Genomic DNA, 14,430 nt, shown 5'->3' with positions numbered 1-14,430 from the left:
AAGAATTTAATAGTAGTTTGGAACTGTCCTATTGCTTTGGTCTTAAGACATCAGTCATAAGGTACCATTCCTTTATGCGCTGCTCAGAAGAAAAAGTAACAGTGTCAGACTAGGAAGCAGTTCTTCTTTGTAACAGATATTTCAGATTTCTGAAATGGTTTGTTGACTGAAACATCAAAGGGTTGTGGTGAGTGGGCAGTCTGTCTACCAAGAGTAACAGTCACCTTCAGGCTCCGGCAGGCAGTGCGTGACCTCTATCCTTATCACCGCAGAAGATGCTATTAATTATAAAAGATGTCCCGATTTCAGATGCACATTTTTTCACATCTTAACAACTTAGAGTCAGTTAAACAAAATAGTTTTTCTTATTTTTCTAACAGTAACACTGCTGAAGAAAGTACTTACCAGCCTGTGATAGCTGTGTAACAGCTAATGGTAAAGATGATTCCTATGTCATTGACAGACAAGAAATGCAAATAATCAGTCGCAAATTGTACCTCTTTAATTTGAGCTGTAAGATGACCAGACCATACTTTGAAAAATGGTACTAAGCCTGAGACTTAGAGGGTGAGAGGGAGACAGCCTGGAAGCCCCTGAGGGAAGAGCGTTCCCAGGGGACAGAGCAGAGGGTGTGCGCCAGACCCTGAGCTCAGGGAGACGTTGGCATGTTGCAGAAACAGGAAGAATGGTCATGTGGCTTCAGGCAGAATGTTCTACACGTGGCTGACTAGTTCTTTGAATTAAACTAAAACATGTCCCAGTTTGGATTTGGAGAAATGTCCCACCAGAGATAGGCACAGTGTTATACATAAAGCACATTTATTCTTTTCATCCAATGCTTCTAAGTACTGGAAGTAAAATCTCTTTTTAAATCAGAAATCCATACAAGTACTTGATGTTGATGAAGTGTTTATAAACAGTTAATCCTCATTATGTGCAGATTCTGTTTTTGCAAATTTGCTGCTCGCTAAAATGTATTTGTTACAACCCAGAATCAGTACTCATGGTCTCTCACAGTCGTTTGACAACGTGTGCACGGTGGCAGAAACTTGAGCAGTGGTGACTGGAGCTTCCTTCAGGAGTTAAGTCGCAGTGCTGTTGGCCAGGAGTTTACTGTTAACGAATTAACAATATGCCTTAAATAAGATGCCTTTAAACAGAAACACAGATGAGACAAGGTTATGTGTTCATCAGTTGATGAAATGCTGTGACCAGAGGCTCACAGGAACCTAACCCGGTATCTCCCAGATGAGCAGGGTTCAGTGTTTGCTAAGGCAGCAGCATTCACTACTACAGTAACAAGTGACTGTGCACGTGTTTGTGAATACTGAGGTACCGGGCTGTGAGGTGGCAGGCCACCCCAGAGTTGACTGGTTTGAACAGGAGCTTTATTAGCTCTCAATTCCAGATGTTGGCATTTTGCTTCCTGCCTCACTCCTATGTCTAAGGCTTTGGCTGGGACTGTGGGCCATGCACATTTCATCATTCAGCAGGCTAACCTGGGTGCATTCACATAGCAGAGGTTTTTGCAAATTTTTCAAGAGCAACAGGAGGGCAAACCCCATTTGGAAGTGCTTCCTAAGCCTCTGCACTGTCACATAGGCCAGCTGTGACCCACTGGCCACAAGATTCACATAAACCCCACTGATGAGAACTTTAGTACTCTATTGAAAGAACTTTAGTAACTTATTTTTGTTTTTTCTTATATTAAACCCTTTGCTGGGTTCTTTTCATACTCTGTCTTACTGTTCCTCAGAAGCCAAAGAGGTAGTTCTTTCTATAACCTGAACTGGCATAAAAGGAATTGGAAGTTCAGAAAGATTAAGTAACCACATAGCCAAAAAAGACTGTTTTATTCTTTCTGTACTATTTTGCCTTCTGACAAATGAGTGCCTAATATGCCTCTTTATCTTATTCGGGGTTGGGGGGACAGCAATAAGATTAGTTTCATCAGTACAGGACGATACCAGTGTCCGTCTCGGGAAGGAGACCGCATCCTGTGCACAGGCTCACTACTGCAGGAAGTTTAAGAAAGTCACAATAATAGTGATTTGTGAATGTGTGATGCTTGATTATAAATGTGATTTGCAGGAAAGACCTACATGCAGAATATGGAATCTTAGTTGTAACCGAATTTATTCTGAAAGACTTAAGGAAAGATGATTAAAATATTAGAGACATTGACATTGTCTGAAGAGATCTACTTGTATTTATTTCTTGTAAAAAAAAAATCCATAATATTACCATAGCTAGGCTCTATTATGCTATTGTAATCATAGTTGAACCGAGAAAGGTGATTAACGATAGCAATTTATTGTATCTGAGGAGGAGAGAAAATAGGAGATGTTGTCGTTATCATAAATCATATCATAAATAACCAAAAAGCAGCACTCAGAATGCTAGTGTGGTGTCAGCAGCCAGCCTTTCCAGGCACGTTAGGCCAGGATGTAGCCATAGAAACCCCAAAGTCATATTGTTATCTTAGTCTTGCTGCAGTGATGTGATACAACAGTATTAACATATAGATTAGGCCATTTATAATACTCGGTGTCATTTCAGGCTGGCTGGCTTATATAGCATTTTAGTTTTTTATTGTGCAGAATGTTAGTGAAATAGTGCTTTTTCACAGGGCAGTGTGTATATAGGTATTTATAACACATCATCTTCACTCTGCTATTATTGTGTTATTGATCGGTTGTATATGTGAATTGTTGCCTAATTGTCTTGTCTTTGCTAGTAATTTCATTTTTTTAAGTAAATAGGTTAATTTTAAAAATACACGCCCACCTAACATTGAATTGTGTTTTAGGGGTCTTATTTCTGTCACATGATAGGCAGGACAATTTAAAAAATATATTTTCTAAGGACATGTAGATGGAATTAATTGTTTTAGCCTCATTTAGAACTAAAACATAAAATGATGAAGTGGGTTATGATTGTTCTTCATGTCACTGCCCTTCCTCCTTCCGCAGGCCCCAGTGCCCGTCTCTCCTTGTCATTTCCAGCTGCCCCCTCCTCAGGGCCCCAAGCCACCTGAGCACGACCTTCCTGCCAAAACCCTGTGTCCTACACCAGTTGGAGCCTCAACATTACATCACAGTCTTTCACTTACATTCCATCTTCCCAGTCTTCTCACCTCAAAAAGTAGGGTGGAGTTAGTCTTAAAAATATTTTAGCAGCAACGTTTAAAGTTAATGCCTTTATCCGAAGACATAAACCAAGTGGTCAGAGTTCCAAGCACTGCGGCGTGTTGGCCACTGCAATATAAATATCTCACTGGAATAGCTCTGTCCTGCCCTTTAGCTCCCCACTTTGAAGTCAACCACCTGTAGAGACGGCCCTCATCGTAAAGATCTTCAGCTCACAGCAGTAGGAAGTCAGATGACAGTACTTTTCTTTTTCAGATGAGAGAACTTAGGTCTTGGGAGATTAAAAAGGCTCTGCTAGGTTGAAGTGTGGCTCTGGGAACAGGTCCCAGATGTACTTGCAATCCAGTCCCTGCCTGGTCACCACTTCGGTTTCTTTTCTCACAGTCCTTGACATGGCTCTGTGTGTGCCCTGTGCAGTTCCCTGTCCCCACCTCTTGATGTCCACAAACAAGGTTAGAAACATGTCCTATTTGACTTCTTCTTCCTAGCAGACATGGTGCTCAACATAGCGGCATTCTGAGCGCGCTCCGTAGGTGAGTGAATGAATGAATGAATGAGTTTAGTAGCATTGAGTCACACCAAGGAACTGGTTACGCTAAACATACCTGATATTGAGATAAGCACAAAAATATTTTTTGAAAAAAATATGCCTTTTGAAGGATTCTTTAATACTTGTTAATAAAAAGGGAATCTAGACCAATCAGAAAACAGGAGAATTTGTGTGATCATTGTAGAAATTAGTTTCTTGATGTATATTTTTAAACAATTATAGGAAACTAGCTTTAAATACATTAAGATTTTTGTGAAATATATGCAGATAGCATTTTATTGTTTCTTTATTTAAAGCTTAAGAATACAAGTATATTTTCTGCTTAGTTTGAGAACATGCCACTGAATTTTAAAGTCGCACGCATCTGTGCAGTTAATGAGATAAAAAGCTTTCCTGCCATGTGTAAACAATTTCCCTTTTTTTCCAAATGTCTATGAGCTTTTTAGATTATAGTGTTTCTTTAAAGGCATTTACTATTCTAGTTAAAAAGATATTTTGTTCTAAGTCAATATTTATAGAAGCTTAGAATTAACGTCCCCAAAATCCTTTTGGTGCGTTCAGACCTTATTGCTTTGTTTTGTTTTTGTTTGAGAAGTTTGGTTAAAAAAAAAAAAAAAACATGTTTTTCTCATTATTCCTCAGGAAAATGTCCAGAGAGTGGGATTATTTATTTGTGTTATTAAAGAAGGAAAATTGGAATGGAGTGTGGAGTATCCTGCCCCATCAACATTTGTGAAGTTTTTAAAAGACAGGCATTAATATAAATACATTTTGTTTCTTTTATGTGATTAAAAAAGAATTTGGCAGTTGTTCCTTAGTCACACTGCAGTGCATTTAGGACGAAGGAGTGTGATGTCTGCAAGTTATTCTCATATAATTCCCCCAAATTATGATGATATAACTATGTATATCACTATAACATTATTATGTAAGGCAAATGTTGGTGAATCTAAGTGAAGAGTATTCATGAGTTCTTTGCATATTCTTATAACTTTTCTATAAGTTTGAAATTATTTCAATTTAACAAGTTAAAAAACAACTTTGTAATCAAATGTTGACTTGGAACCATTGAGGATTTAAATGAGAAAGCATCTTTATTGCCCTGTTTTCCATACATTATGATAAGATGTCCTGCTACCGATTAAATGTCTGTTTTAAATCATATTTCCAAGTGTGCTGATGAGTTTGAGCCATCGTTCATATTATTTCACATTGCTCCCTTTTGGCTGGTGACAAAGCATGCTACACGTGAAGATGTTTGGCAGAAGGAAAAGTTCTTACTATGGCAGTTTTTACTGTGGTTAAATAATAGCATTCAAATTTTAGTTAATCTACGGGAAAAATGTGAAGGAAAATAGAGTTGTTAATATCGGATGTGAACCTTTACCAGTAAGTTAACTTTTTTTTTTTGAGACAGGTTCTCACTATGTCACGCTGGGTAGAGTGCTGTGGCGTCACAGCTCACAGCAACCTCAAACTCTTGGGCTTAAGTGATCCTTTTGCCTCAGCCTCCCAAGCAGCTGGGACTATAGGCACCCGCCACAACACCCAGCTATTTTGTTGTTGTTGTTGTAGTTGTCATTGTTTTTTTTTTTTGTTTGTTTGTTTTTTAATTTGGCCGGGGCTGGGTTTGAACCCGCCACCTCCGGCATATGGGACCGGCGCCCTACCCGCTGAGCCACAGGCGCCGCCCTGTAGTTGTCATTGTTGTTTGGCAGGCCTGGGCTGGGTTCAAACCTGACAGCCTGGGTGTATGTGGCTGGTGCCCTAACCGCTGAACTACAGGCGCCGAGCCAACTTTTTTTTTTTATTAAGTCCTAAACACATAGATCATGTATACATTAATGTATTTATGGGGTACAGTGTGCTGATTTCATATACATTTAGGAACGCTTACATTGCACTGGTTAATATATACCTCATCTTGTTTACTTAATTCTTGTGTTAAGACATTTATACTCTATACTTAATAGATCCAACATGTACCCTTGCGATATGCACCATAGGTGTTATCTTACCATTCACCCTCCCTTGATCTGACCTTCCCCCTCCCCACCCACCCCTCCTTCATCCTGGGCCATGAACTTTTTTTTTTTTAAATAGGCATTTCCACACCAGTTTAAGTGTGATTCTTTGTGTCTTTTGTTGTTGTCAGTGTCTTGTTGTTTCCTAAAGTATAGGGGTTATATCATAATTTATGATATTCTTTGATGAATGACAGTGCTGTTAATCATAACATACCATAATTTTGAATAAATCCTCACACAGGGGAAGAACAAATCAAAGGTCATATCACTGTGAATTTGAGAGCCAAATTTTAGCACAAGCAGAAAAGACAAGACTGGTTTTGTGAATAATTCCTTACGAAACTTTCAGCAGCAGTAACACTTACCCAGTCTTCCCTTACTTAAACATCCTTTATCCTTAAAAAGTCTTCCCAACAGCTCTCAGCTGCTTTCATTGGAGGACAGAGTTACTTGGGCTGATGTCTGAGGTGACATCCATTACAGGGATGAGAGTTGTTTTTTGCTTTTTATAATCTCAAAACAGTTCTGAGGTTGGCTTTACAACGTGTGTCTCTATCATTGATGGGTGTTACCATGTAGAGGTTTGAGGACTGACTTCTGATTAGCGGTCTTCACAGTGCTGCTGAGGTCAGTGATGCTGACGCCCCATTGTCTAGGTCAAGGAACTAATGCACTAGGAACTTGTTTAAAATCTCACAAATAATCCATTTTTCTTGAATTATTTTTTCTTCAGTATTTGTTTATCACATATATACAGAGAGTCTTTTCCTCCACTTTCAAAGTTGTAGACCAGTAGAAAATGAGCTCTCAGTTCTTTGGAAATAAAAACCTTCCAAATACTCTTTATATCATGGGATCACCCTTTTGACTCTACCCAGCTTTTATGATGTCTCTGTGTTGAAATAGAAAGAGCTCATGATTCAGATGTTTTTCTGACTGTTTTTTGCACGTTTATGTAATAACATATCAAAATCAGCTATCTTGTAATGTTAAGCTTCCATTAACCAAATTTTGCAATTTTATAATAAAACGTTTTCCACAGATGAGTATAGGAAAACACTAAAATGCTCGTAGGACGTTTTTCCAGGCTATAGTAAGTGGTCGCCGTGATACACAGGCACACAGAGTCCTTGACTGCCATTCTGTTGTTACCAAACTAAAATTAACCTTTACTGGAGGTAAAGGACAAACCAGGTAGTAGCCATCATGCATTTATCTCATTCCAAACTCTTAGAATATAGAATTAAAATTATTCATGTAGTAAAAAGCAGAAACTTATTATGCGTAACCATCAACAAAGTCTGTGTTTAATCAGGCAAGAGCTAGATCACCTGTACTTGTTTTAATTTTGTAATACTTTAAATATATGTTCACTCAAGTGGAAAACTTTCATACCAGGAGAATGGATTAATAAGCATGGGGCATTTCTCCAACAGTGGAATCACTGAGCTACCTGCATCAGCCCATTAGATCTCAGAATATAACACTAGGTTAAAAAAAAAAAAAAAAAGGGCGGTGCCTGTGGCTCAGTGAGTAGGGCGCCGGCCCCATATGCCCAGGGTGGCGGGTTCAAACCCAGCCCCGGCCAAACTGCAACAAAGAAAATAGCCGGGCGTTGTGGCGGGCGCCTGTAGTCCCAGCTGCTTAGGAGGCTGAGGCAAGAGAATCGCGTAAGCCCAAGAGTTAGAGGTTGCTGTGAGCCGTGTGACGCCACGGCACTCTACCCGAGGGCGGTACAGTGAGACTCTGTCTCTACAAAAAAAAAAGCCAAAGAATGTCACAGTGTGATGCTAAATATATGAAGTTCAGAGACAAGCCTATGACATACACTTGTGGTAAAACTGTGGCGTCGAGGAAACAAATAGATGGAAAATCAAGGTCGTAGTTAGCTGGGGGCTGGGGGTCGTAGAGGAAGCAGGGGGTGAGTGGGACAGGAGCCGGGAAGGTGGGTGGGCATCCCTGGTGTTTCACTCAGAGCTTATGTGATGGTCTCACAGGTGTTCCTTGGTTCTTATGCTCTAGACTAGGCATCCTCAAACTTTTTAAACAGGGGGCCAATTCATTGTCCCTCAGACCGTTGGAGGGCCAGACTATAGTTTAAAAAAAAAAAAACACTATGAACAAATTCCTATGCACACTGCACATATCTTATTTTGAAGTAAAAAAACAAAATGGGAACAAATACAATCACACCGCCTCATGTGGCCCGTGGGCCGCAGTTTGAGGACCCCTGCTCTATACCTTACATGTATGTTACTTTAACCTGCTGGGGAGCATCCGATAATTTCTCATTTTAAAAAATGTTTTAAATGTGTTCACACTTTTTTTCTGTACTTATTAGAAGTTTAAGGCTTTCTCTTCTGGCAAAGTTCTTTGTTCATTTTAATTGTTCATTTAATTTTTATGCTGCAATTAAGCTTTCTTGTAAAATCTTTAAAAGTGAATAAGAAATTATAAATTAAACTATGAAAAATAGGAAACCTCTGTTGGTTCTAAATCTAAAATATCTATTTTTTAAAAACATTTGTTTTTTAAGTATTCCTAAAATCAGCACTTACAAGTACTTTTATTTTATAATTTATTTCTACTCCTTTAAATTATGTAAAGCTTCTAGAATACAAGTTGACAACAGGGACTTGAAATAAACAGAAACTGAAAATAAACTATAAAATAAAATAACAAAAATAGAATAACTCCCTTTAGCCTTTTGGAATCCTACTTTGAATTAAGCAGTTATATTAATTTTTAAGGCTTTCTCTTCTACTTAAACCTGACCAACCACCTTTTTTTTTTTTTTACTTGAACTTGAAATTCAAAATGAACCAATATATTTTCTGAAGTATTTGTACCAGACCATTACCTTTTGGTGGCCAAGCCTGTGATACTTCCTTCAGTCCCGGTGCCTGTCTGGTAGCCGTATACCCAGTTTCAACCTGATGCGAGTGTCCACTGGTAAAAAGGTATCATGTCAAACACACGTGTAGACAACCCAGACTTTTAAGTTGTCCTAACTAAAAGATAGGTCTTACCTCTGCAGAACCTGGAACTATCTTTCTGGTATTCTTGCGTACCCCTTTCTAGGGACAGCTTGTATCTAATCTGTTTTCCTGTGGTCTCCCAGGATCACCCTAGGGCAGTGTTTTTCAACCTTTTTTTAATCTCACGGCACCCGTGAACCTATAGTTAAACTTCCAGGGCACACTTAAGTTATGTTGATCAAAAAAAAGAGTAAAGAAAAAAATATACTTAACTGTTCTTTGAACTTCTTTCAAAAATAATTTAATTAATCTTTAAAATTTTTCTTTTTTTTTTTGTAGAGACCGAGTTTCACTTTATGGCCCTAGGTAGAGTGCCGTGGTGTCACACGGCTCACAGCAACCTCCAACTCCTGGGCTTAAGCGATTCTTTTGCCTCAGCCTCCCGAGCAGCTGGGACTACAGGTGCCCGCCACAAGTCCCGGCTATTTTTTTGTTGCAGTTTGGCCGGGCCTGGGTTTGAACCTGCCACCCTCGACATATGGGGCCAGCACCCTACCGACTGAGCCACAGGTGCCACCCTAATCTTTAAAAATGTTCATGGCACACTTAAGATACTCTTCACAGCACACCAGTGTGCCACACACACTGATTGAGAATTGCTGTTATGCAGGCATTTCTCAAAATAGTAGTGCCTCCCACCTCTACTTCTCCCTGGGTCATAGCCTCCGTTACCGTGATTTCCATGATCTCAGCAAAGCCTTTCTCTCACACGCTACATCCTCGCTGCTATGCTTTTCAGCTGCCCATAGGCATCGCTGACTAAAGGTTCAAAATCTATGTCTTGGGATGAGCCAGTAGTCAACGGCCCTCTGTCTTCTTAGTTGCTATTTCTTTTCATCACTGTGCTTACGATTCAGCTCACTCAGAGCCTTGGAATTGTGTGAATCCTGCCTCAGCTCCTGACCCCTTCCCAGCTGCTGCCCACTCCACCTCCAGAGCAGCAGTTCTCCTGCTGCCGGTCCATCCCCGCTGTTCTCATTCCAGCCCATGTTGCCTTTTGCCTTCCTCATTTCAGAAACCCCTCACGTGCCCCCTCCCTCAGGGGTCTCAGACCTCCCATTCCCGTTCTTGAGGTGCGTCCCCACTAGGGTGGTTTTCGCAACCCATACCCCAGCCGTCTTTCTTTTTTTTTTTTTTTTGAGACAGAGACTCAAGCTGTCACCCTGGATAGAGTGCTGTGGCATCACAGCTCACAGCAACCCTCCTGGGCTCAAGCGATTCTCCTGCCTCTGCCTCCCAAGTAGCTGGGACTACAGGCGCCTGCCACAAAGCCCAGCTATTTTTTGGTTACAGCTGTCATTGTTGTTTGGCAGGCCCAGGCTGGATTCGAACCCGCCAGCTTAGGTGTATGTGGCTGGCGCCCTAGCTTCTTGAGCCACAGGTGCCGAGCCCAGCCATCTTTCTCTGTTGTTTAAAAGGCTCTGCTACCTCCAAACTACTTGTAAAATAAAGACCATGTTCCTTTTTCTAGAATTCTAGGACCTGATGCAATTTTATTAAAACTTCTTTCTACTGCTCCCCACCTTGCACCCTACATTCCAGACAAATTAAGTTGCTTTCTGGTTCTTAGGCACTTCCTGTGTCTACCTCTGTCTCTCTGTGATCTGACCCTCTGTCCTGGACTTCACCAGTCCCAGTCTCCAGGAATCCCAAACACCACATAATTACTCAGCTTCCCCCTTGTGCTTGACCGGGTGGTCATCTGTCTGTCCTCTGACCTGCTACCGTGTCTGTTTGTGGCACTAATCACTTTCTATGGGTTGGACACATCCAGTGTTCCCCCACTAAGCCGTGCACTCCTTTAGGTAATGATGTTCTGATTTGTTCCAGGAGCTGTTTCAGCCTTTATCATCATGCATCGTATGCTTAGCATGTGTGGAAAGAAGCAATCTGATCTTACAACAGCTCAGCCAGGGAGGAAGAGCAAGTAACACTGACTGCTTTTGAAAAGTCAGGAAACAGGCTCAAAGGGGCCAAGAGCTTCCCTAAGGCCTGTTGCTCTCTAGGCCAGAACTCCAGCTGAAGCACCATGTTACCCGAATGCCCAGGCCAAGTGCACTCCACTGCACCATGACAAGCAAGCCAAATAGAGACACGAGCCGTATATGAATTGTGTCTGGAGAGTTAAAATTTGTTACAAACAGCATTAAAAGGTTTACTTTTCTGTCATTTCTGAGGATAGTAGTCATCTAATAAATACCCCATCCCTTAATTTCTGGGGGGAGGGGGTGTTTATGAGGAAGATGGAAAGGGAGAGACACTGTCTCCTCAGCTTAGGAAAGAAACCAACTAAGGAAACAGGAGAAGATGGGTAGGAAATGTGTACCAAACGCCAGACCCTGGAGTTAGAACCAGACCAGGGGAAGGGACAGCATCAGCTGCTGCGTCTGCTGTCCCTGGTGACCGCTCCTGGAAGAATGGCACACCATTTGGGCAGTCCGTGGAAACTTAACTACTTTGCTCTCTAATCTTTTTTTTTTTTTTTTTTTTTCAGTTTCTGGCTGGGGCTGGGTTTGAACCCACCATCTCCAGCATATGGATGGGGCTGGCACCCTGCTCCTTTGAACCACAGGTGCCACCCTGCTCTCTAATCTTAAAAATAATATCCCTTCTTTCCTAGAAACCACGTTGGAAGTGTTGTTTTACTTTAATTTAATTAGGTTTTGCCACATTCCAATAATGCTTCCTTTCTCTTCCTTTACAGAGGAAGAAGAGGAGCAGGTGCCCACAGATGGGGGCACCTCTGCGGAAGCCATGCAGGTTCCCTTGGAAGAGGATGATGAACTGGAAGAGGAGGAAATTATTAATGATGAGAATTTCCTGGGTAAGAGACCGCTGGACAGCCCCGAAGCTGAAGAAATGCCTGCTACCAAGAGACCCCGGCTGCAGAGCACGAAAGGGGACAGCCTAGATGTTGTGTTATTAGAAGCTCGAGAACCCCTCAGCTCAATAAATACGCAGAAGGTCCCACCCATGCTTTCTCCAGTGCACGTGCAGGACAGCACAGACCTCACCCCTGCGTCCCCAGAGCCACCCATGTTGGCTCCAGTTGCAAAATCACAGTTGCCAAGTGCAAAACCATTAGAAACCAAGTCCTTTACACCTAGAACAAAGACGAAAACGAGTTCTCCAGGACAGAAGACTAAGTCACCTAAAACTACCCCGTCACCAGCAATGGTCGGAAGTCCTATTCGGTCACCAAAAACCATGTCCAAAGAGAAGAAATCACCGGGACGGTCTAAGAGCCCCAAGAGTCCCAAGAGCCCAAAGGTTCTGACTCACATTCCTCAGGTACCCGTCAGACCAGAAACACCAAACAGGACTCCTCCAGTCACAGTCAGTGAAAAGATCAGTAAAGAGGCAATCCAGGTGAAGCAGACACAGACACCCCCTGATGTCGGGAAGCTGAGCAATGAGAATCAGCCGAAAAAGGCTGTGGTGGCAGATAAAACAATCGATGACTCTATTGATGCTGTGATTGCACGCGCCTGTGCTGAACGAGAGCCAGATCCTTTTGAATTCTCTTCTGGATCAGAATCTGAAGGAGACATTTTTACCAGCCCCAAAAGAATTTCAGGTTCGGAGTGCAACACTCCAAAAGCCTCCACTTCCTCAAACAACTTCACGAAGTCAGGATCCACTCCTCTGCCTCTTTCTGGTGGAACTTCCAGTTCTGACAACTCCTGGACAATGGACGCTTCGATTGATGAAGTTGTGCGGAAAGCAAAACTGGGAACACCTTCAAATATGCCCCCCAACTTCCCTTATGTCTCTTCTCCTTCCGTGTCCCCTCCCACTCCGGAGCCTCTCCACAAGGTGTATGACGAGAAAGCCAAGCTGCCTTCATCAGTGGACGTGAAGAAGAAATTGAAAAAGGAACTGAAGACCAAAATGAAAAAGAAAGAAAAGCAGAGAGACAGGGAGAGGGAAAAAGACAAAAACAGGGAAAAAAGCAAAGACAAGGAAAATAAAATAAAAGAGAAAGAGAAAGAAAAGGAAGTTGGGAAGGAAACCAAGTATCCATGGAAGGAGTTTCTGAAAGATGAGGACTCAGATCCCTACAAGTTTAAAATAAAAGAACTTGAAGATGTTGATCCAAAAGTGAGATTGAAAGATGGGGCTGTGAGGAAGGAGAAAGAAAAGCATAAAGATAAAAAAAAGGACAGAGAAAAAGGTAAGAAAGATAAAGAGAAAAGAGAAAAAGAGAAAGTGAAAGACAAAGGCAGAGAAGATAAGTTGAAAGCAGCACCAGCCCCTCTGGTGCTGCCCCCGAAGGAGGTGGCTCTGCCCCTGTTCAGCCCCGCCGCAGCCCGGGTCCCCGCCTTGCTGCCCTCGCTGGCGCCAATGCTTCCGGAAAAACTCTTTGAGGAAAAAGAGAAGCCTAAGGAGAAAGAAAGGAAAAAAGACAAAAAGGAGAAGAAGAAAAAGAAGGAAAAAGAGAAGGAAAAGGAAAAGAAAGAGAAGGAGAGGGAGAAAGAAAGAAGAGAGAGAGAGAAGAGAGAAAAAGAAAAGGAGAAACACAAGCATGAAAAAGTAAGCAATTTCTCGCTTTCGGCACTGTCTGAGCCAAGTCCTAGTGAAAAATACAGTAAACAAAGGCAGCATTTATGTCTGTACCACGGGTGTCAATCACCCATCACTAACGTGGAAATATGTTCAAAATGAGGTTACAAAATTTAATTTTAATTCTAAAACCCGTAAGCTTGTATTTGAGCCCTCAGTACCCTAGAAGATGTCAAAAATTCGTAGCCTGGGAGGAATCTACTCAATAGACTATAAACTCTCTACTAACCATACTAATCGCTGGCAGTTTTTAAAAATCGGTGATCTTAGATTATGAGTAATGTCTTTACTAATTATCAAGTCTGCTACATAATATTGTGTACCCAAACATTAGATGTCTGAAACAGAGAGCCTTCATCTGTGTTAGTGCAAAACCAGGGCACTATTTGAAGAGGGTGGCAAGGCCCGTGGGAGGGCTGACTGCTGCCTCACCTCTCTTCCTGGTGAACCATTCTGGCATGCATTTAGGATTGCAGCTGTCTATGGAATTTTCATTAGCATCTCCTATTCCTTCCATTTTCTGCTTTAATGAGATTAAAACACGTTTCTGAGCATTTGAGCCTGAGTATGTAGGCTCCTCTGGCAGCCTGGTTGGTGGGCAGAAAGTAATTCCACGTAGCAGGACATTTTCCCTCTTCTCCTGAGGTACAGCCAGAGAACTGACTTGTTTTGTAAGAACCAGGACCCCAGTCCTGGGCAGAGGTGTCACTGCTTCCATGGGGACCTCAGTCCTGGGCAGAGGTGTCACGGCTTCCGTGGGGACCTCAGTCCTGGGCAGAGGGCGTCACGGCTTCCGTGGGGACCTCAGTCCTGGGCAGAGGGCGTCACTGCTTCCGGGGGAACCTCAGTCCTGGGCAGAGGTGTCACTGCTTCCGGGGGAACCTCAGTCCTGGGCAGAGGGTGTCACTGCTTCCGTGGGGACCTCAGTCCTGGGCAGAGAGTTTCACGGCTTCCGTGGGGACCTCAGTCCTGGGCAGAGGTGTCACTGCTTCCGTGGGAACCTCAGTCCTGGGCAGAGGGTTTCATGGCTTCCATGGGGACCTCAGTCCTGGGCAGAGGGTGTCACGGCTTCCGTGGGGACCTCAGTCCTGGGTAGAGGGTTT

The 14,430-nt window shown here is 42.4% G+C and overlaps 1 protein-coding gene across 1 annotated transcript in view; it reads left to right on the top strand.

Annotated features, from left to right (window-relative positions):
* TAF3 (TATA-box binding protein associated factor 3) overlaps window positions 1-14,430 on the top strand; it is a 162,985-nt gene that overhangs the window by 109,283 nt on the left and 39,272 nt on the right. Inside the window, exon 3 of the mRNA XM_053572138.1 lies at window positions 11,469-13,297. Within this exon, the coding sequence (XP_053428113.1) occupies window positions 11,469-13,297 (1,829 nt within the window). The remainder of the gene's footprint in view (window positions 1-11,468; window positions 13,298-14,430) is intronic.

Source organism: Nycticebus coucang, chromosome 20 (assembly GCF_027406575.1).
Source record: "Nycticebus coucang isolate mNycCou1 chromosome 20, mNycCou1.pri, whole genome shotgun sequence".
NCBI lineage: Eukaryota > Metazoa > Chordata > Mammalia > Primates > Lorisidae > Nycticebus > Nycticebus coucang.
This window is presented reverse-complemented; position numbering and strand designations above follow the sequence as displayed.